At 54.3% G+C, this 20,007-nt stretch overlaps 2 protein-coding genes and 4 non-coding genes across 6 annotated transcripts; 5 read left to right on the forward strand and 1 right to left on the reverse strand.

The window, feature by feature from the left end:
- Positions 1–1,260: 1,260 nt before the first annotated feature.
- Positions 1,261–6,971, reverse strand: FTCD (formimidoyltransferase cyclodeaminase). Its single transcript, XM_062506726.1, has 14 exons — positions 6,918–6,971; positions 5,995–6,178; positions 5,527–5,655; positions 5,326–5,414; positions 4,930–5,109; positions 4,705–4,842; positions 4,290–4,421; positions 3,571–3,632; positions 2,770–2,899; positions 2,498–2,659; positions 2,071–2,114; positions 1,852–1,990; positions 1,488–1,583; positions 1,261–1,347 (listed from the first exon to the last, which is right to left on the reverse strand). The coding sequence occupies exons 1-14, from the start codon at positions 6,969–6,971 to the stop codon at positions 1,261–1,263; spliced, it is 1,626 nt and encodes a 541-aa protein (XP_062362710.1).
- Positions 6,972–7,582: 611 nt separating this feature from the next.
- Positions 7,583–7,654, forward strand: TRNAP-AGG (transfer RNA proline (anticodon AGG)). Its single transcript has one exon. It is a non-coding gene; the product is annotated as a tRNA-Pro (tRNA).
- Positions 7,655–8,010: 356 nt separating this feature from the next.
- Positions 8,011–8,082, forward strand: TRNAA-UGC (transfer RNA alanine (anticodon UGC)). Its single transcript has one exon. It is a non-coding gene; the product is annotated as a tRNA-Ala (tRNA).
- A 1,935-nt stretch (positions 8,083–10,017) lies between these two features.
- On the forward strand, positions 10,018–10,099 carry TRNAS-GCU (transfer RNA serine (anticodon GCU)). Its single transcript has one exon. It is a non-coding gene; the product is annotated as a tRNA-Ser (tRNA).
- A 4,483-nt stretch (positions 10,100–14,582) lies between these two features.
- LOC134052314 (beta-keratin-related protein-like) lies at positions 14,583–14,870 on the forward strand. The gene has a single exon (XM_062506687.1). It carries the CDS (start codon positions 14,583–14,585, stop codon positions 14,868–14,870), a length of 288 nt encoding a protein of 95 aa, XP_062362671.1.
- A 4,295-nt stretch (positions 14,871–19,165) lies between these two features.
- Positions 19,166–19,237, forward strand: TRNAA-CGC (transfer RNA alanine (anticodon CGC)). The gene has a single exon. It is a non-coding gene; the product is annotated as a tRNA-Ala (tRNA).
- Positions 19,238–20,007: the final 770 nt, after the last annotated feature.

Raw genomic sequence — 20,007 nt, forward strand, 5'->3', positions numbered from 1 at the left:
AAATAAACCCGCACTGGCCCATCCTGGGTGCCAAGCTCAGGTCCTCGTGGGCCACAAGGGACTGGGGACACGTGCCTGGGTGCAGTGCCAGCCATGGGAACAGTCCACCCTGACCCACGGGTGCCATGCTGCCGCTGCCCCCGTGCTCCCCCGCTGCCCTGCACTCACCAAACCTGCGGAAAAGTTCCCAGAAGAGGCGATGCCGGAAGCACTCGGGATCCCCGTCCTCGGTACGGCTCTCTCGGCTGTCGGGCACCCGTTAAATAGCGGAGCCCTGCTGCCCCGGTGAGCCGAGGGTGCGGCGGGCAGGGGCGACACCGGAGCGCTGACACCCCGCCGTCACCATGGGCATGCGAGAAACGTCAACACACCGCTCCCAGCCGGCACAAAGGTCCCACAGGGATAATAAACACAGGCGGTGGAGGGCGGCGACTCCAGCCGAGGTATGGATGGAGTGAGTCAGCCGGCCCCACCGTGAACCCCAGCGCGGTGTTCCCCGCTCAGGCGCAGTGCCCAGGAGCAGGGGGGGGTCACCTTGCCACAGACGGGGCTGTGAGACAGCGGGGGTGCGGGAGACAGGCACTTTTCAGGGTGCTGCCGCGGTGTGCGGGTGGAGCACACAGGTATGACCTGCTGTCACACCCGGTCAACAGAATCAGGAGGCAGGGCTGGAGGCCCTGATTTTCAGGTTTTCCTCTTGGAGGATCTATGAGACGGGTGCAGGGTTTCTCCCATCTCAACCCACCGCATCTCCCTGCTAACACCCCTGATGGTGCCTCATGTTTGGCAGTGCTCCTTTCCGAGGCAATTCAACAGGCTGGAATTGTCACACACAGCCTGAAAGACCGCTGGCAGAAAGGGACTGTGACAGGTCTTGCCCCAGATCTCGGGTAGGAGGGTGTTTCATGGGGGTTTCTGGACACAGGGACTGTGCTGGCTCAGGAGGTACTCATGCACAGGGATCTCCTCGCAGGCAGTGCCACAGGGATCCTGCTATCCCTTCTGTTGAGATAACTGTGGTCCCAGGCACTGCCAACCCAGGGAATTCTTCCCCAGGGATGGGAGGATGGAGCCTGGGGTCCAAGCCCCAAGCAGCAAAAATCCCCCTTGTCCAGGGAAACGCCAGGGGGTAGGATGATGGATGTGCCTGAGCAGAGCAGATCTCCAGAGGTGGATACCAACAGAGCCTAGGCAGGGACAAGAGTATTTCCCAGCTGTATTTGCCACTGCAAACCCCCCAAGAGCACTCCTGAGCCCTTCTCAGGCCACCCGCTTGTCCAGTAGTGCCAGCACGACCGCCGAGCCTTGCTTTGCCTCTTCCAGCAGTCCGGAGACCTTCTCTGACATCTGTAAGGGGACAAGATGCGTCATTTGTCACTCGGCAGGCCAGAAGAGCCATCCACCCTGCACCCCAAGCGTCCCGGGGGGCGCAAAGGGACACGAGGGGTCCCGGGGCGCCACCGACATCTCCGCGCGGCTCGGCTCACCACACGCTTGAACTTTTCGTCCGAGACGTCCTTGAGGTTGATCGTGACATTGAAGTAGGCTCCGAATACTGCCGCTTCCAGCATTTTGGCTGCCACCTGGGAAAAGTCGGGCATGCAAGAAGCTCTCCTGGTGAACCAGCTCCACCATACAGAGCTGAAGCAGGTCAGACCCTTAGCTGCAGGACTCCCACCCTGCACCACCCAGCAGCTTTCCCATCTGTTGGCATTCTCAGGAAGTGGCTGACAAAGAATTACTGGGTGGAAACTCCTGGCCAGTTTGGGAAGCACAGCTGGACAGATGCATCCTGGAGGTCAGGGCATGAGGGAACACCTTGCAGGGCAAGTGTGTGAGCTGGAGCCATACCTGGATGTCAGATTTGCAGGCCAGGTTGCAGTGTTGTGCCAGCTCCTTCAGAGCAGGCCAGAGCCCGCTCACCTTCTCTGCCAGGCCATAGGGTACCCCCACGGCTGTCTTCAGCCCCTGCTGTATGGCAGCTGTGCGCCTGGGAGGGGGAGAAGCCCTGGTGTGAGTGCTAGGTAGCTGACCTGCCGCAGTGAGCCGGTCCCCACCAGCCCAGCTCACCTCTCCTGCTCCTCAGGGGTGTCCTTGGGCAGCTTCATGGCTTCCTGCAGGGAAAGAAAAGCAGGTTTGCTGCCGTCACCCAGACCATGCCTTGCATTGGGGGTCAGGATAGACCCCATAGCTGCCGCACTTTTGCAAACCTCCCTTATGTGACAATGTCCCTTCTCCTGGCCCTGGGCTTAGCATCCCTGGAAGTGTTCAAAAAGCAAGCAGACGTGGCACTTTGGCATATGGTTTAGTGGGCATGGGTGTCCTCAGTAGAAGGTTGGACTTGATAATCTTGGAGGTCTTTTCCATCCTTAATGATTCTATGATTCTAAGGTCAGAGCCCTGCTCCTAAGGAATCCAGAGCGCAGCAATCCCAGCACTGCTCCCAGCTGGAAAGCCCCCCCCATTTCCCTGCAGGATGCCTCCGGTGGAACCTCACCATGTAGCTGCTGAAGGCACGGGAGTCGGCATCCACCATTGCCACCAGCTCTTCCATGGCCTGGTGGAAAGGGGGGATCAGCTTCCTCATGATGGGGTCCAGGTCCTCAAACTGCCGCTTCCCATAGCTCATCAGCCCCACCATGCTGCCCAGCGCTGCTCCCTGCCAGGGTAAATCCTCCAGTAGGACACAGTGCCCACTGCTGCCACCACACCAGCTCCACTTGGCACACCTAGAACCCCCAGGTCTCCATCTCAGTGTGGGGCACGTACCAGAGCTCCTGCAGCTGCAGACACGGAGCCTCCTCCCGGCGCCGCTGACCTTGCTCCAACTGCTCGCACAAAGGCACCTAGTGGCTTGGCCACCAGCCCTCCGTCCACCTCTCCTGCCTCCACCAAGTACCTGCAGCACAGGTGCCTTAGAGATCTCCAGGTGCAGGGACAGCACCACCAGCCAGACCCTTCTCACCCACCACTGCCCTCTCCAGCATCGACTCTGTGAATGGGTAGGGAACTAACCGCAAAAAACCCTGTCTAAGGGTCAGGGTAAGGACTGGGAACCCCATGGAGGCAGCTGGGGAGAACAGGTGGTGTGGGGGTTGCTCTGCATTAGACAGTTTGGGCTGATGCAAACAGCATTTGGTGGGACAGAAACATCCCTGCAGCCAAGGCCCAGGAGGGGTGACAAGGACTTTACCTCATGGGTGGATTTCCCTTCCTTTCACCCCACAGACTCACGTTTCACACCAGGTGCTGCAGCGTGTGAACCAGATGCAGGGAAATTTTGCATGGGGATACGGTAAGGAATTTAAAATTTAAATCTGGCCATGAAACCTGCTCCCACTGCCTGCTGAAGCAACATGGAGTTCCCCCATTCCACATTCACAGCCATCAGCATTTGGGAGCAGGGACCAGCCTGCTTCTGCACAACACCCAGCAGAGATGTCCTAGCCTGTGAAGATGAGCTGGGAGCAGCCACCACTGCCAAAACAAGCTGAGCACAGGATGCAGGCAGCAGGATCCCCCCATCCAGGCAGGAATGGGCACCATGACAAGTAGGATGTGGGTCCCTACTCGATGATGCGTTCCCGGGGGTGAAATGGAGACAGTGAGTCCAGGCCCAGCCGACTGACCACCTGCAAGGAGCAGCATCGCTGTGTCAGCCCTGTCACCTAAATCCTGCTGCATCTGCATTCTCCACTGCTCACCCCACCCTCACTGGGTGAGTCAGCGCTGGATCTGGGTCACCGCCCAGGGAGAGGACAGATGGAACCACCAGCCCATCCCATCCTAGGCTCGGGGGCAGTGTGCAGTCACCTCCAAATGACTGGGAACTGTACTGATAAATCATTAGCTTGCTCTTATCTAGCACGTTCCCCACAGGCTGGAAAAATCCCTCCCTCCTGCAGTGGAATAGCAGAGCCTCTCTCCTTCTTTCCAGCTTACTCCCTGGGACAGCCTCCCATAATGCCACACACTGTCCTTGAGCTCTGGGGACACCTCATTCCCCTCTCTGGCCTCCATGCAGGCAAGACAAGCAGCTTCTACCCACACTCAATCCTCATGGGTTGTGGTTCCTGCTCCCTGTGCATCTTGGCATCCTCAGCACAATAAAGCAACTCGTTGCACTTGCTGTCCCCCCAAAATCCACCCTGGAGACAAGTGTCATGCTTGGGACCTGAGAAGTCCCAAGTCTCTGCTCAGTGCCACTTTGGGAGGCTGGCGAGGGGTCGGATGCGTTTCTCTCATGATCCCACCCTTAGCAGGGTATGTAGCAGGAAAAACCACATTACCAGTCTGATCTTCTGTTCCTCCTCCAGGATGAAGAGCTTTTCCTTCTTGATGTAAAACTCAGCTGCATCCAGCACAGCCTTCTTGGGAATGAGCCCCACCAGCTGAGACCCCACCACAGGGAGATTCAATTCCTGCAAAGGACATCAGAAATGTGATTTTGTGACCCCAGAGCCTTGCTGCCACTACTACCTCAGCCTGGTGGTCCTCATCCCTTCCCAGGACATGGGAAGCTTTGAGCAGAGGAGCTGGGGCTTACAGCAAGTTGCTGAGTTTCTGGGGATTTTGTGCCATTCAGCACTTTGGCTGAGCTAAGCATTAAAGAAACCAGAGCCTGACCTGAGGGTGGGGAAGAAAACTTGGTGGGAGACATCTTTTGGGAAGCCCTCTTGGGAAGAAGCATGCCAGGCCACCCACCTGTGCATCTCGGCATATCTCCTCATAGACGGTGTGGAGTGGCGTGGTCTCAAAATCCAGCAGGTTCGTTGAGACCTGGGCCATGTTCTCCTCCTCCAAATACCAGCCGATGCCCTGCACCTTCTTCAAGCGCCCGGGCTGTCAACAACCGTAACATTCAGGGCACAGCCCAGGAGGTGTGGGACAGGCAGGAATGTTCCTGGCATGCCTATGCTCCAGGGGTACCTGGTCAGCGCCACGGCCCTGCTCACGGATGTTGAGGGCGATGCGGTGAGCCAGCTCCTTTGTGCACAGCAGGTTGATATTGTATGCAATAAGGAAGGTCCGAGCACCTGTCACTGTGGCCCCCCACCGGGGGACAAAAGTTGGGGGCCCAAAATCAGGAGCCCACATTGGTTTTGCAAGCTGGGAAGGAGGGAGGAGAGCATGTGGATTGGCAGCACCCAGGAGTGCATGCCACCCTCCCAAGGAGGGCATCTCCCTCCCCAGCTGGAAGTGCCATGACCACCTGTGTCACCAGCTCCTCTTGGTGAAAAGGTACTATACCAGCCCCTGGCATGCTCCCTGAAGCCAGGAAAGTACAGGTCAGGTCTGCCCAGCCTGTACCACCACCAGGCTCACCTTCTCAGCGAGTCCCTCATACTCGCCAGCGCGGATGGAGGGCAGAGCTTCCCTGCTCTTGTCCCGTGCCGCCGCTCCATACAAGTAAACTGCAAGACACAGCCGGGGATGAGCACTGCCAGGCAGGGGCTGGCACTTTCTTCAACAGTTGGAATCATGCAGTGTGGGATGGAATGTGGAGAGGTTCCTGACCACACTCACCAGGCACACCCAGCTCTGCTGCCAAGCGCTGCCCGAAGATGTGGGCGCAGGTGACACACTCCTCCATGCTGACATTCCTCACTGGTACAAAGGGGCAGACATCCAAGGCCCCCATCCGAGGGTGCTGACCTGGCAGCAAGGCAGATATAGGAATGGGAGGTGGGAAGAACAAGCACGCAAGAAGGGAGAACAGCCCTTTCCCACGCTCTCACAGACTGGACACATTGTTGTGAGAAAATTATAGAGTCACAGAATAACCCCAGTTGGAAGGGACCCACCAGGATGAAGGATTCAAACCCCTGGCACAGGGCAGCCCCAAAAATCCCACCATGTGCCTGAGAACATTGCAAACACTTCTTAAACTTTGTCAGGCCTGGGGCTGTGACCTGTTCCAGTGCCATGATTGGTCCCAGCAGCATGGCAACTTCCTCTGCACCAGCCAAGCCCCTGAGCCTCTCCCAAGCTCACCTGAGTGTTGGCTCATGTCAATGAGCTGCCCAGCCACACGGGCCGCACTTAGTGCCCCTTCCACCACGGCCTCAGGGGACCCCACAAAGGTGTAGACGGTGCGGTTGGTGGAGGCGCCGGCATCCACATCCAGCAGCACACATCCTGGTGTCTGGGAGATGGCCTGTGCCATCGCATCGATCGTCTGCCAGACAGTGGATAGGAGCAAGGGAGCTGAGATGTCTGGGATTGCACAACAGCCATGACTTTTCAAGAGAAGGGACATCTCAGCTCTTCCCCTTTCCACTGGTGATGGGGTTGAGGATGACCCCGTAATCAGTGGGGATACAGCCCTGCACAAGCATCCCATTCCCACCCAGGTGATTTGAGGCACCCCTGGCCATGGTGAGGGAGAGACACCTGTCTGCTGCTGCATGTCACAGTGCCACCACAAATTGCTGTTCCTGAGGATACATCTACCTGACAGCTTCCCAACACATTTGGTTCTGCCAAGCCTCTTCTCTGGAGGAGGCTGTGTTTTTACAGCCACATTGTGTTTGCTAAACTCTCTTGCCACTGGCAGAGCCAAAGTTTAGTTGAAGGCTGTTGCCCAGGACAGACTCCATTAACCTGGACAGTGTCTTTTGGCACAGCAACTGCAAGCTAAATTTCTCTGCAGAGGTATCCCAGACCAACCACAGACCTGGTACTACAGCAACCTGCAGGCAATAGTGGAGGACGTCTGATCCCCCACTTCTCATCGAGCTGCCATAAGGGAGCCAAGGCTACCTTTAGGCATTTTTGGCACTAGCCAGATAGTGCACAGAACTGCAAAGGAGGCATAGCAGAGTCTAGCAGTGGGTACCGCCCTGCAGGGGGAAACCCGGCTGTCAGCACCCCAGTGTCACCCACTCCTCCCTCAGCCCTTCCATGTACTCCCTCACCTCTTTGTTATTCCCCTCTGAGAAGTTGGGGACACATTCCACCAGCTTGGCCATGGTCCCAGGGTCTGCTGCACCCTTCAGCCCCGGCTCAGTTCTTCACACACTGGGGGATTCCTGCCCTTTCCCGTCCCACTGTGCAGCAAAAGCCTCTCAGCAGCCAGCCTGTTGCCCCTTTCCCAAGCAGGAGTTTTTTATTAACTGAATCGATCTGTGGCCAGGGGACAGAAAGGGGCTTGGATAAACACCATGGTACTGGCCCTGCTTTGCTTGGAACAGCTCCAGGCACAAAGGGCTCTGTGAGGCCAGATGGCAGCACACACCAGCATGAATTAATAGATGAAGGAAAAAAACCTGCTGCAATCAGCAAGATGCTGTGGTTATCACACGGGACAGCCAAGTCACTCCAACATGACCGCAATTGCTAGTGGAGGGGACAGCTCATTGCAGGACCTCCATCATGGATAACAGGTAAAATCCATGGCTGTGAGCGGGATTCCTGTCGCAGGGAACCTCTATTGGACTTCGAGTCCAACGCCTTCACCCCGCGGCCATCACATCCCCGGACCCCGAGGATAGACGGGACACCGGGCCCCGCTTTTTGACAAGCAAGGAAGTGTCGAAATGCCTTGGGTCAGAGGAAGGGTGCAGGAGAGTTCAAACATGGCGGCTCGTTGGTCTAGGGGTATGATTCTCGCTTAGGGTGCGAGAGGTCCCGGGTTCAAATCCCGGACGAGCCCTCCTTTTGCCACGCCCACAGGTCGGCACACTGCAAACATGCCCACCTTCACATTCCCGCTCGCCACCTCCGCCCCGCCCGCTACTGCAGCCGGCCCGCACAGACCTGGCACACCTACACTCGGCCCTTACGTGGCCTCTGCGCCTGGAAAATCACCTCCCTCCTCTGCCCAGCAGTTATCCCCCCTGTTCCAAGCCCCTCACCAGCCCAGTCATGCCTCGGGGACCCCTGCCCTCAGTGCCTATAAAGCCCTCAACCCGCTTTCCCCCAGCTTGGGCGGCGGGGGAAGGCAGCAGACACAGCGATCTTTGCGTAGGAAGGAGAACACCAGGGCACGGAGTGTGTTGGTGGGCTGGGGGGGATGTAGCTCAGCGGGAGAGCGCTTGCTTTGCATGCAAGAGGCCCTGGGATCGACCCCCAGCATCTCCACATACTTTTGTCTCTCCAGACCTCTCCCTGATGCACGCGGGGCAGCCAGACGCCCCCAGATCCCCCCCCAAAATACCCTGGGCCTGCCTGTGGGCACGGTTGACCTCGGATTGCCTCCCGGTTCCCCAACGCAGGCAGCAAGGAAATGCCCGCGGAGATTTCCCTCCCTTCTCAGGTGCTGTGGAGCGTGGAGGCACCCAGTGTCTCTTCTCCATGGAGCTCATGGTGTCTCTTGGGGTGATGATTGTCTTTGGGTGACCATTGGTGCTGGGGGGCAAGCAGCCAGGAAAGGAGATGAGACTGAAGTTGCCACCACAGGACAGTGTAGGGTGTGTCCTGGTTTGAAAGACAGGTGTTTGCTAAGGAAAGCAGAAGCCTCCCTTTGAACTAAAAAATGTGATCCTTCCTTCCTACAGATTATTATGATTTTGAAATCAAGGGAGCTCTCAGGCAAAGATATGGGGATAGGAATAACAGCTCTTTACTAGTATATCTAACAAGACAAACAAGAACAACAACAGCTATGAAATTACCCACAAACAGAACAGTAACTCAGTCCCAGTCCTTTCTGGCAGCAGACACCTTTTCCCTGCACTGCAGTTCCCGGTGCTGGGGGCAGGCAGGTCCCGCAGAGCCGCAGGAGGGCTGGGGGTGATGGCAGCGCTGTCCCAGGGGAGAGAGAGATAGAGAGAGCCCTCCGCTCACGGTGTCGGTCCCAGTGCTCAGCAGAGTGCTGGATGACAGCAGGTTAAAGTGACAAGACAGCAGGGCAGGGTCCGACAGCAGTGAGGATGGCTCCCGCCGCTGGGGTGGCAGGGGAAATGGGTCCTTCTCGTCCGAACTCTGCAGGGGAAATGGGCCGAGGCCCAGCCTTCCGTTTTGTCTTCTGGATGTTGAATCTCGCATGGTTTCCCTCCTCTCTCCCCTCCCCCTTGCCATCAGGGCCTAGTCAACAGGTATCTTAGCATGACAATGGGGAAAATTCCACAGAGGGAAAAGGGAAAGAACCAACCTCCAACAGGTGGCAGCTGGCACATCCCTTTACGAGCTGGGGATCCCCAAACCCAAACAGAATGCTTACAGGATGTGTTGGGCTCCCTGTGCCAGGGCTTTGGGTCAGCACCAGGAGTGCTCCCATCAGCAAAAAAGAGATGGGGTTTGCAGCTGGGGAACCCCAAACCTAGGGCAATACTGCAGAACATATGGGCAGAGAGGTGAGCAGCAGGTCAGGTGGTTTAACAAGCATGCAGGAAAGGCAGGTTAGTGGCTACCATGGCTCAGCTGGTCAAAGCACCTGCCTAGTAAACAGGAGATGCTGGGTTTGACTCCCAGTGGTGCCTCAGTGGGGGCTATTTTTCCTCCCTCTCCCAAACTGGGGGCACTGGTGGGGGTGTCTTTGTCTTGCTCTGAGCACTGTCAGTCCCCAGTGCTCTGTTGCCTGTGATTCTACTTGGGGGTAAGATTTTTCCTTCTGGTTCCTCTCCCTTCTCTCCTCACGTTGGAGAGATGGTCTGACCTGTTTCCAGAAACCAGGGAATTTGGGAAATAAGAGATACATTAGATGCTCTCTGGACCCCCACCATCTTCCCAGTTACTTTGCACAGCTGGTGCTGAATCATGTAGGAAAACCCTCTGGACACAGGTTGGGTGAGTACTGGAGATGCCTGGTGCACGTGTTTTCATGGCAACAGTAAATATCATGTTAGCCTTTACCACCCCATGAACACTGGAGGGAATGGGGAGAGGGGCAAATAAATCACAAATGCTTGCTTGTCTCCCTGCCCCGCTGTGACAGGGACTTCCAGGGCTCTGCCTGCCCAGCCTTGCCCACCAACGGACACCCTGAAGAACCAGCTCCAGTATTACTATCTGGGGGGGGGGTGTGGGGGGGAAATTGCTAAAAAAATTCTGCTGAAAAAATAACTCACTTGTGTGGACGAGGTGGCCGAGTGGTTAAGGTGATGGACTGCTAATCCATTGTACTCTGCATGCGTGGGTTCGAATCCCACCCTCGTCGGGTAGCCTGGCGTATGTCTATGAAAATACAGGTTTTTTTTGGTGGCTCCGGGACTGGCGTGTCCCTTCTGTGTAATGCCGCATGGGAGCAGGGTGCCTGAGCCCACCTGCCAGCCTTTCTCCTCCCATCCCATCGCTTCTTCTCCAGGGGCACTGAACTGTAGGTAGGGAAGGTCAGCACAGGGCATCCCCAGGGATGCTTATGGGAGCCAAAAGCCGCCCTGGACATCTCTGCCGTGTCCCAGAGGTGCTTCTTCTTGGGATGGTAGAGCTGCTGTGCACTGGCAGCTCCCTCCTGTGCCTGGAGCACTGCTCACAGTGGAGATTCCTGGAGACAGGAGAGTATGACCTATGGCAAGATGAAGAGGAAAAAGGCAAAACTGCCTCTGGAATCTCAGTAGTCTTTCAAAGAGGAAAGTCCTGCATTTGGCAGTGTCTGTGCTTTGAGGCACCTGGGGAAAGGCATCATGTCAGTCTTGCCAGTGCCTTCCCTTCTCCCCTCTACTCTTCTCCACTGATGAGGATGTGGCCAAGCAATGCCATGGCTTCAAGGATGCTCAGGCTTATCTGCCCACACCTTTTTGCCCTTCCCTGTGGCTACATTTCCTTCCCATGCCTTGGGGAGATGTCCCTGTGGACCAGTGAGGAGCTGCTTCCCTCCATCAGTGTCTCCTGAGCGAGAAACCATGACCAGGCTGCAGGGAAACACTGGCCTCATCCCATTCCAGTGCCATGAGATTCTGTGGTGCTTGGCCAGCTCTGACACCCCAGGGAAGGGGGATGTCCCCGCCTGGACAATGAGGTGCCCTGCAAGGGATCTGTGGGAGATTTTCTGGGAAAAATGCATGGGTTTGGGTCCAGCCCTGGAGAGAGGCCAGATTGTAGCTGGAGATGGTGAAATGGGCTGGCGTGGTGGGCGTAGAGGTAAGGCAGTGCATGGCAGGGGGATTGCTGTCACAGCATGGGACCTGGGACTTGCAGGGCACAGGCAGCCAGGAGAGGATCCCCACTGATTCCCTTGGGACACCCTTCAACCCTGCTCTAGCACACACATCCCTGTCCTGGTGAGTGATGACAAGTACTCCTGAAGGGAATGTACCACTGTGGGTGGTGCTGTGGAGCATCAGCTCACCCAGGGACCTGGCAATTACAGGGACCCTGTGGCATCATGGAACTGGATCATCTGCAGCCCCGGGACAGCAACTGGCAGCTGGAGCCAGGGTCTCCCCAGTGGCACCAGCTGGGCTCCACTCCCTGGGCTTCACATGGTGGCCCTGAAGCATCCCAAGTCTGCCCTGGCAAGGACACAGGCAGCCAGGATGCTCCATGCCTGGATCTGGCTGCATCAGGATTCTGCTTCCTGGCACTGGGGTGTCCCATTCATCCATCAGCCATCTGGGAGTGGTGCCTGACTGTCCTGCTGCTGGGAAGCAAGCCCTGGGTGAGCACCTTGCATGCAGACAGTCCTTGGAGATGGGATGCTCTAGGTCTGTTGCTGCTCCAAGATGTGCCCTTGCTTTTGGCTTTTGGGAGAAATTTTAGGATGGGGGGAACCTTCCACCCTCCAGCCAGTCTCAGACACATCCAGCCCTTTGGTTGTTGGAACTCAAAATAGAAAGTGGGAAATTGGAGTTGCAAAGTGATGCTTGGGCTGGTGACAGGAAGGGAAACACATGGATTATTGATCCTGGGCCATGTTTTTCATGTCCTTACCTGCAGGAAGAGGCAGGACTGAGATGGCCACACATCCTTGGATCCATGGAAAAGTTAAGAAAATGGATCTTATGTTTGGTTTGGTGAAATTTTCTCAGGTTTGAGGTTACTCCAGAGAAAGTCACATCACAAGTGAAAACTGCTAATTCCTGAAATTAATACAGATTGGAAAATTCACTCTTTGTTTATCTTCCAAATACCTGCCCTTTCCCCAATTGTTTTCCTTTTTTAAAATTCAATCATTACACAAATCTGATTATTTTAACTTCCTAACATGTGCCTTTTGTTTCCCCTGCTGTATTGTCTAGGAGAAGGACTTGTTTCAGTCCACAGATCTGCTCACATTTGACAGTATGTCTCCTCTGAGTGCCCCATAGCATTTATCCCAATCATCACTACATCCACAGATATTATTCTAGGACATGATGGTCCAATGTGAGCAGAACCTCAAGTGGTTAAACTGGTTTTCACAACTGAAACACACAATGAGGCTTCCCACTCTGTGTGTCTGGAAGCCTGGAAGGGCATCACCCAGGAAGGACCACAGAAGCAAAAAAAAAAAAAAAAAAAAAAAAAAAAATTAATGAAGGGAAAGTAAACCAGACTGGTAGAAGAAGGGTTTCATTCTCAGGCTGTGAGTCCAAGGTGCACTTGTGGTATCAATTTATTATTCAATAGTGGTGCAAAAAGCAGCACTGTAAAGCTTAAACTAAAACCTCATCTTTTCCTGCTTGCCAAGTCATAATTTAGGAGATTATGAATTATGAACCCACAGCATTCTGCTTTACTCCAGGAGCTGCCAGGTTGGTTCTCCCTGAAGCCCATGTCCTCTCCTGAACCTTGGGAAAGCTGATTTTCTTTTTCCCCTTCCAGAATGATGTTAAAAAATAGTCATGTTTGACCCCCGAACCTTAGGAAGGCTTTGTTGCCCTGACAGGCAGAGCAGAGAGGAGTTCTGTGCAATCCATCATGGCCAAGTCATCTCAAGAACTCAAATGACCCCCCAAGCTCCACAAGGCATGTCTTTAACAGGATGCTGAAAGTCGCATACATGCATAGTACATGCGTCCCTGTACTGTCAGGGTTTATTCCAGGGCAGGAGATGTTTGTGCTGTCAACTGGGCTCTTCTGGTGTGAAATGAAAAGCCTTTTTCAAACTCTCCTTGCCCCTAGAGCTCGTGATGACTCATCATGGTCCGGCTTGGGACCACATCAGCAACTGTCTCTCCCTACTGTGAGGGTGATTCATGTTTAAGTGCAGGTTGGGATGTCTGGATGTTTAGTAGCTAACAGGCTTCCAGCAGAGCAATCCAGTGTCACACCACAGACTGTAATTACTGTAATAAACCGTGTCTTGATGATGCCACTTCATCATGAGGAAGGACACCTGTGGCCTTCTGGCTCACTGCTACTACCCTATCCAAAGAACGGGATGGAAGGGCTCTTGGAAGTCAACTCCCTGCATGAAATCAGTCAGTTGTAGGTGTGTGTCACCTGTGGGCATGGACTTCAGAGCCCATGATCACTTTGCTTTTAAAATCTCATGTGCCTTCCAAGCAGGACTCGTAACCCATAACAAATTGCTCATGCTGGGCTAGGTCAGGTCCCTCTGACCACATTGCTCATATCCTCACTCCTACATCCCCTCAGCTTTCCTTCCATCCATGAGACTCTTGGCACAGGATTTCAGTCAAAATGGATGCTCCTTACATTCAGTTTACATCCCTGGTCTCACCTCATGTGCACCAGGCAGCTGAATTGGTTGTACTGAGAGGAAGGTGGGGATACGTCTGCCCTAAATTCTGCTGAAACACTTTCCTGCCTGGTGGCATAAAGAGCTAAAATGTCCCTTGGCTTTAGGAAGGAAGGTGATTAATGCCTGTAGCCCGAATGATTTCAATCTTACTCAGTATTACATGGAAGCAAAACATGAGAGATGAAAGGGGGAACTGTTTAATCAGTCGGGTGAGCTTTCCAGGAGAAAACTGCTGGTTGTTGCAGACTTTCAGGCAGAAGGTACGCACCCACTCCCCTGGGGGGCTGGGCCACCCTATAAAACTGTGGGGACATTGCTTGGCCCCACCACCTACTCCAGCTGCTGCCACTGCCACCTCCATCTAGGTAAGTCAAGATGGGCTCCATCCCCTTCCCCTCTCTCCTCCATTCCAGCTCCACAGGACATCTGGGAAGGGTGTATTTCTGCCCTTAAATGAAGAGTGCAGAATGCAGGGCTTACAGGGTCTGCAACCACATAATCAGTTGCATCCTGCATGATTTTCCTTGCTGAAGGAGAAAAATAAATTAGAACAGGACATGCTTGGGTTGCAGGGATCACTGTGTCCCTGTTTGTGGATGGGCATCAAAGGTCCCTTATATTTTGGGACGGGATGGCTCAGCTCATTTTGTATTGATTGAAGTGGGTTTTGCTTCAACCACATGCATCTTGTGAGTGTCTTGCTCAAGAAAAGGCTCCCCATCAGCTGAGAGCAGGAGTGATTCTGCTTTCTGGTCCCAGCACCTGATGCCTCCAACTTTCCCAGACCAATCTGCAGCTCAAACCAAACTCCCCTCATTCTCCCAAGTGGTTTATGGGGCAAGGCGGGGAAAGCCTTCTTTTGGTGGTTCTAAACTATCCAAACTTGCCCTTTAGCTCACTCTTCCACAACTCTTATTATGGAAGGTATTGCATGAAGGCTCAGGAGGGACAGACCGGCCTCTGCCTTGCCTTTACACCCCAGCTCTGGCTTTCAGGTGCGCATCCTTGCCGAGCCATGTCCTGCTACGACCTGTGCCTGCCCTCCTCCTGCGGTCCCCAGCCCCTGGCCACCAGCTGTAACCAGCCCTGCTTCCGCCGCTGCAGGGACTCCACTGCCTTCATCCAGCCGCCCACGGTCGTGGTCACGCTGCCCGGGCCCATCCTCAGCTCCTTCCCGCAGAACACCATGGTGGGCTCCACGGCGTCAGCGGCGGTCGGGAGCTACTTGCGCTGCTGCGGCATCCCCGTGGGATCTCGGGGGCTGGGCAAGGTGGGGCTGCTGTGCCTGGGGACCGGGCTGTAGAGTGTCCCCGGCGGGCTCCTCCTGCCCGTGCCAGTGGCGTGGTCAGGAAGGGCAAGCGAAGCACTCGACCAAGACTGGTGAAGAGGACTAAGGAGATGCCCCTGGGTTTCCCAGCAGTTGCCCCAGGGGGATAGGAGCTGTGCGAGCTTGTCACTCCAGACCATGCCTCTGTACACCTTTATCTCACTCTATATTTCCGTGTTCTAGTTGGCATTTGCTGCTGGCTGGGCAGTAAAGGCTTCTAAGCAGGCTGTAGATGGCAGATGATAGTCATGGGTGATGGGAAAAGGGGACACCTTGTAATGATCAGCTTGTCCCAAAGTGGGGTTTATCCATTTCTCTATTGAGCTCTGGAAATGCACTTGTACTCTGAACTAGTTCACTCTCCTTCTCATTAAAGACTTGCTACATCGTAGCCTGAGTCTTCTGTTGTTCCTTGTTCAGGAGCCTGGAGGGGTGACCTCCGCTGGAGCAACTTGTTGCTGCCAGGGAGGTTTGGTTTTTAGGTGAAATGGTGGCTTCTGCTGCCCAGCTCTTCCCTGTGCTGACAGACGTGTGTGGTTTGCCGGCACAAGGCTCAAGGCAACTTTCTCATCCTGGAAACCTCTCCTCCTGCCCCACAGCAAGCACCTGCTCAGGGAGGAATTCCTGCAGTAGCACTTTACTGTCTGCTCCCTCAGGGAGCTGTGAATGCAAAGGTTTGACATTTCAAAATGGCATTTACCCTACATTTTGCAGCGATTTTTTGGGGGGGGCTGAGCTAAGAAGGGTGGACATGGAGTCAGGAAAAAAGGTGGAAGTGGGATTCTTGGGAGATGGGCTCCTTTGGAGGGGCTTCCTATGCCAAGATCGCCCAGTTCATTGGGTGACAGTGAAGAGTGAAAAAGGAAGAGACAATAGTTGCTTTATGGATAGAGGACCCTGGAGTCTCTGAAGATGTCATGAATTGAGTAAAACCTCTTTTTAAGATATCATGGATCATCAATCAGAACCTTTTCAACTGATGGAAGGAGGAATAGGAGTATTTGCATAAAGCTTGTGAGTATTTATAATGAGGGATTATGCTGAGCCTAAAAGCCTATTGGTCATCAAAAACCTTTGACCAAGCTCAACTGGTTTTATTGCCTAGGAGACCTTTCCAGAGGTGCTCCTGATTTTGTGAAAATTTACATGGCAATTGCTCAGCAAACAGGGCACCAGGAGAAGGGAGGTCTGCTTCTTCCAAGGACTGCTCAGGTATTTTTATTCCAGCTCTGGAAATTGCTTGTAGAGATAGGATGCAAAATTTTGAATTAAAAAAAATTACAAAAAGCTTTGGAATTCCAGCAAAAGTTTTGTTGGGAAGCTCTAGGTCTCTGGGCCTTGTTCAGCGGCCTTCCTCAAGCCTGCTGCACAGAACAGTCCAGGAGGGAGCAGGTGGACAGAATAATGACATTTTTTATGTAGCTTTGCACTGAATGACTCCACTGGTGAGGTTGTACAGATTTTGTTTTTTCTGAAAATCCAGTCTCCAAAAATCTACACAGCTCTTTGATTTGACTTGAAAATTGTGGTGTCTTAGTGCAGACAGTCGGGGAAATAAGGATCTCGGTGCCTTCCAGGGCTCCCTATCCTGAGGGTCTGGGGACTCTGTCTCCCATGGGAGCCTTGACTCCAGTTGGGAGCCATGCCTCCTTGGCTCCCAGCTCAAGAGCAGTCCTTAATTCACCACATTTCCCCCCCTCCCTGAGCCAGCCCTTTCCCCAGGCAGGACTCCCCAGACCTGCTGATCAGGCCCTAAGTACCAGTTTCTGTAGAGGCAAGGCTGCCAAAGGCTCCAGTGAGAAACAACATAACAAGACAGGGATGTAAAATAATGCTCAGCAGCTGGAAGAACATGGAAGGAAATAGCTGGGTCCTGGGATTTGGTCCCAACATTGCTTACTTATAGTTTTCAAAAGCAGCAGAAGCATTTTTGAGAAGAACCTGGAGTATGGCCCAGGTGCCACCCTCTGGCCCATGCCTGTTGAGGTTCATGTCTCCTGCCCACTTCCATCTTCCCCCAGCTGCTTCATGGCCTTGGAGGAAACCTGCTCCCTGTGGTCACTCAATATCCTCAGAGTCCTGAAGGATGGGTGCCTTCCCACCATAGGGGTGGATGAGGTGGGAAGGAGAGGGGAAGTCATGATCTGAGGAAAAACAAGCACAGAGAGCTGTGGTGGAAAAGGGGAGACTGCTATGAACAGCAAATGAGTGGGACCATTCATAATGGAGACATGGTCTGAGGAGAGTTAGGTGGCATTATCAAAAGGTTCTTCCCTCAGAGGGTGCTGGGGCACTGACCAGGCTCCCCAGGGCATGGTCACAGCCCCAAGGTTGCCAGAGCTCCAGGAGTGACAGAGTGCCAGTGTGACAACACTCTCAGGCACAGGGTGGGATTGTTGGAGTGTCTTCTTCACAGCCAGAAATTGAACTTGGATGATCCTTATGGGTGCCTACCAATTCAGGATATTCTATGATATTCCTGAAGCCCCAGGCAGCATGGTGCTGGTGATAGGGCTGGAAAGATTTGTGGTGGCTGGATCATTTGGTGGATCAACACAGCACATCAATCTGCAGCTTCTCTGCACATCCAGGTGAGAAGACAAAAACTGTGGTGTGTCACACCAGCTGGAGATGATGAAGAGACAGGTCCACTACCTGTGCCTTTACTGTGTTGCAAAAGGTGTATCCCAGACTGGCATTGGGGCACTCAGCTGAGGACAGCACTGGGAGAGTGAGCTGCATGAACAGGCAGCATCCCTCATCCTCCTCACTGGGGCAAGGACTGCTGGCCAGAGCACTTTGGGATACACCTGGATCCAGCCAGGTGAGAGTGAGAGCCCCTGGAGCTGGGAGCCTGCAGGCATGGAAGGCAGAGAGATAGGACTTGTGTGGCCGGTCCCTGGATGTGTCCAAGGCCAGGCTGGATGGAGCTTGCAACAACCTTCCAGATTGAGAAAGGGGAGAGAAAGTGGCTGCAATGGCTAGGACAAGAGGGAGGAGAGGGCACCACTGAGACACCCATGGATCAAGCACAGGGCAGGGTGCCCTCCTTGCCACACCTGGGGAGATAGACAGGCAGTGGATCTGTCAGGGGCTCTGCTTCTTCCCCAAGGCTGAAGATCCCATAAAACAGGAAAATAACAGGCTGCTCACATGTGTGAGTCACAGGGTGTGGAAACCCTGAAAGGCATTCCCTAGTTAGGGAGACACAAGAGGCTTCTCTCGTAGCAAAACCTGCTCTGCCATTCCAATCTACCCCTGTTCTGCTCCCTGCGTCGGCCCGTGCCCGGTCCCTGTCCCTCAGTCTTTCAGCCACTCCCATCCTGTTTCCCCGTTGGCTCCCATGCCCTAATCCCACCCTTGTGCCACCCCCATGTCCCACGGTAATTGGTCTCTGATGCTCCCTCCGCCCTGCTCATCCCATGTACTAAATCCTGGACCCGAATCAGGAGTGCTCTCTGACCCCCATGGGAACTGGGAAAAAAGAGCAGATAGGGAACCCAGCGCTCACAGTTCCTGTCCCTTGTCCCAAAGCCACACCGGGATATGTGGGGCTGTGACATGGATTGAAACAAGGCTGGTCCAACATCCTGATTTGGCAAATTCCTGCAGGTATTAGAGAGCCTCAAGGGTCAGCAGTGAACCTTTATGTTCACATAGGGGATGTAGCTCAGCAGAAGAGCACTTGTTTTGCATGCAAGAGGCCCTGGGATCAACCCCCAGCATCTCCCAGTTCTTTTGCCTCCCCAGACCCCTCTCTTCTGCATGCAGGGCTGTGAGAGTGCCCTCAAAAGGCCCTGGGGTTGCCTCCTGGCATGGCTGGCCTGGAAACTTCTCCACAAGGCTGTGAGTGTGCTGGGGAAAAGCACAGCCTCCACTACACCCCAAAATCCAAACTGTAGGTCTGGGGAGGCAAAAGGGTTGCAGCATTCCAGATTGTTGGTGTAGGGATAGGTGTCTTGCACTTTTGGGTGCAAGAGATCCTGAGTTCAGCTCCTGGATAAATCCTCCTTTGGAGACAACCCCTTATTTTTGGGGCCACCCCCTCCTTTGGACAAAGCCCCGGCTATGGAGACAACCCTTTTTTAGGACAGCTCCTCCTCTCTGCTGACCAGGTGCGGGATGATCAGCCCTTGCATCCCCAAGCTCCCTGCAAATAGCATCCCGTTAGGTATCTGTAGTACCTTTCATTCACCTAACATCACTTTTGACACAGAAATACGAACCCCGCATGGACGGGAGGGTCTTCCCTGACCATATGCCACGGGCCAGGGGATGTAGCTCAGTGGTAGAGCGCTTGCTTCGCATGTAAGAGGTCCTGGGTTCAATCCCCAGCGTCTCCAGTTGCTTTGTGGTTTATTTTTTTCCCACTTCCTCCACGAGGTGGCGATGATAAACTCCTTTTGCATGAGGCTTTCCCAAAGGAGATTTCTGTACCATGGCTGTGCGGCCCACCTGCGGCTGAAATGGCAGCAGAGACCTCATGCTCTGCCATCCCCCACTGCCCCGACAACCCCTGCCCTGCTCAGGAGTAGACCAATCTGGACCATAGCCATGCCGTGCCCCCGCCGTGTCCTCTGTGCAAGGCAGCATAGCCTCACACGTACCCCAAATCCAGTGACGAGTGCCCAAAACCAGAAGGGCTCGTCCCAGATTGGACCTGGGACCTCTCGCACCCTAAAGCGAGAATCATACTCCTAGACCAATAAGCTGGAATGCACAAAATGTGCACTTTCCAGACCTTTCCTAGGGAGCCCTGCCAGCCCTGCATGCAGCAGAGAGGGGTCCAGGGAGACAAAAGGGCATGGAGATACTGGGGGTGAATTCCAGGCCCTCTTGCATGCAAAGCAAGCACTTTCCCACTGAGCTACATCCCCTGTGCAAGGGCAGGGAGGTGCCCCAGGGATGCCCAGGCTGGGATAGGAATAGGGTTTAGGGTTTAGGGTTTAGGGTTTAGGGTTTAGGGTTTAGGATCCCTTCCTGGACTCACCATGGCAAGTTGCTCCTGTGCTGTGATTAAATTAGCTTAAGGGTCCAGATGTCAGAGACTGTGCCAGGGGAAAACTGCAGCTGAGCCAGTGAGGAAACCGTATGGTGACTGGATGGGAGCAGA

Source organism: Cinclus cinclus, chromosome 21, assembly GCF_963662255.1.
Source record: "Cinclus cinclus chromosome 21, bCinCin1.1, whole genome shotgun sequence".
In the NCBI taxonomy this organism is placed as follows: domain Eukaryota; kingdom Metazoa; phylum Chordata; class Aves; order Passeriformes; family Cinclidae; genus Cinclus; species Cinclus cinclus.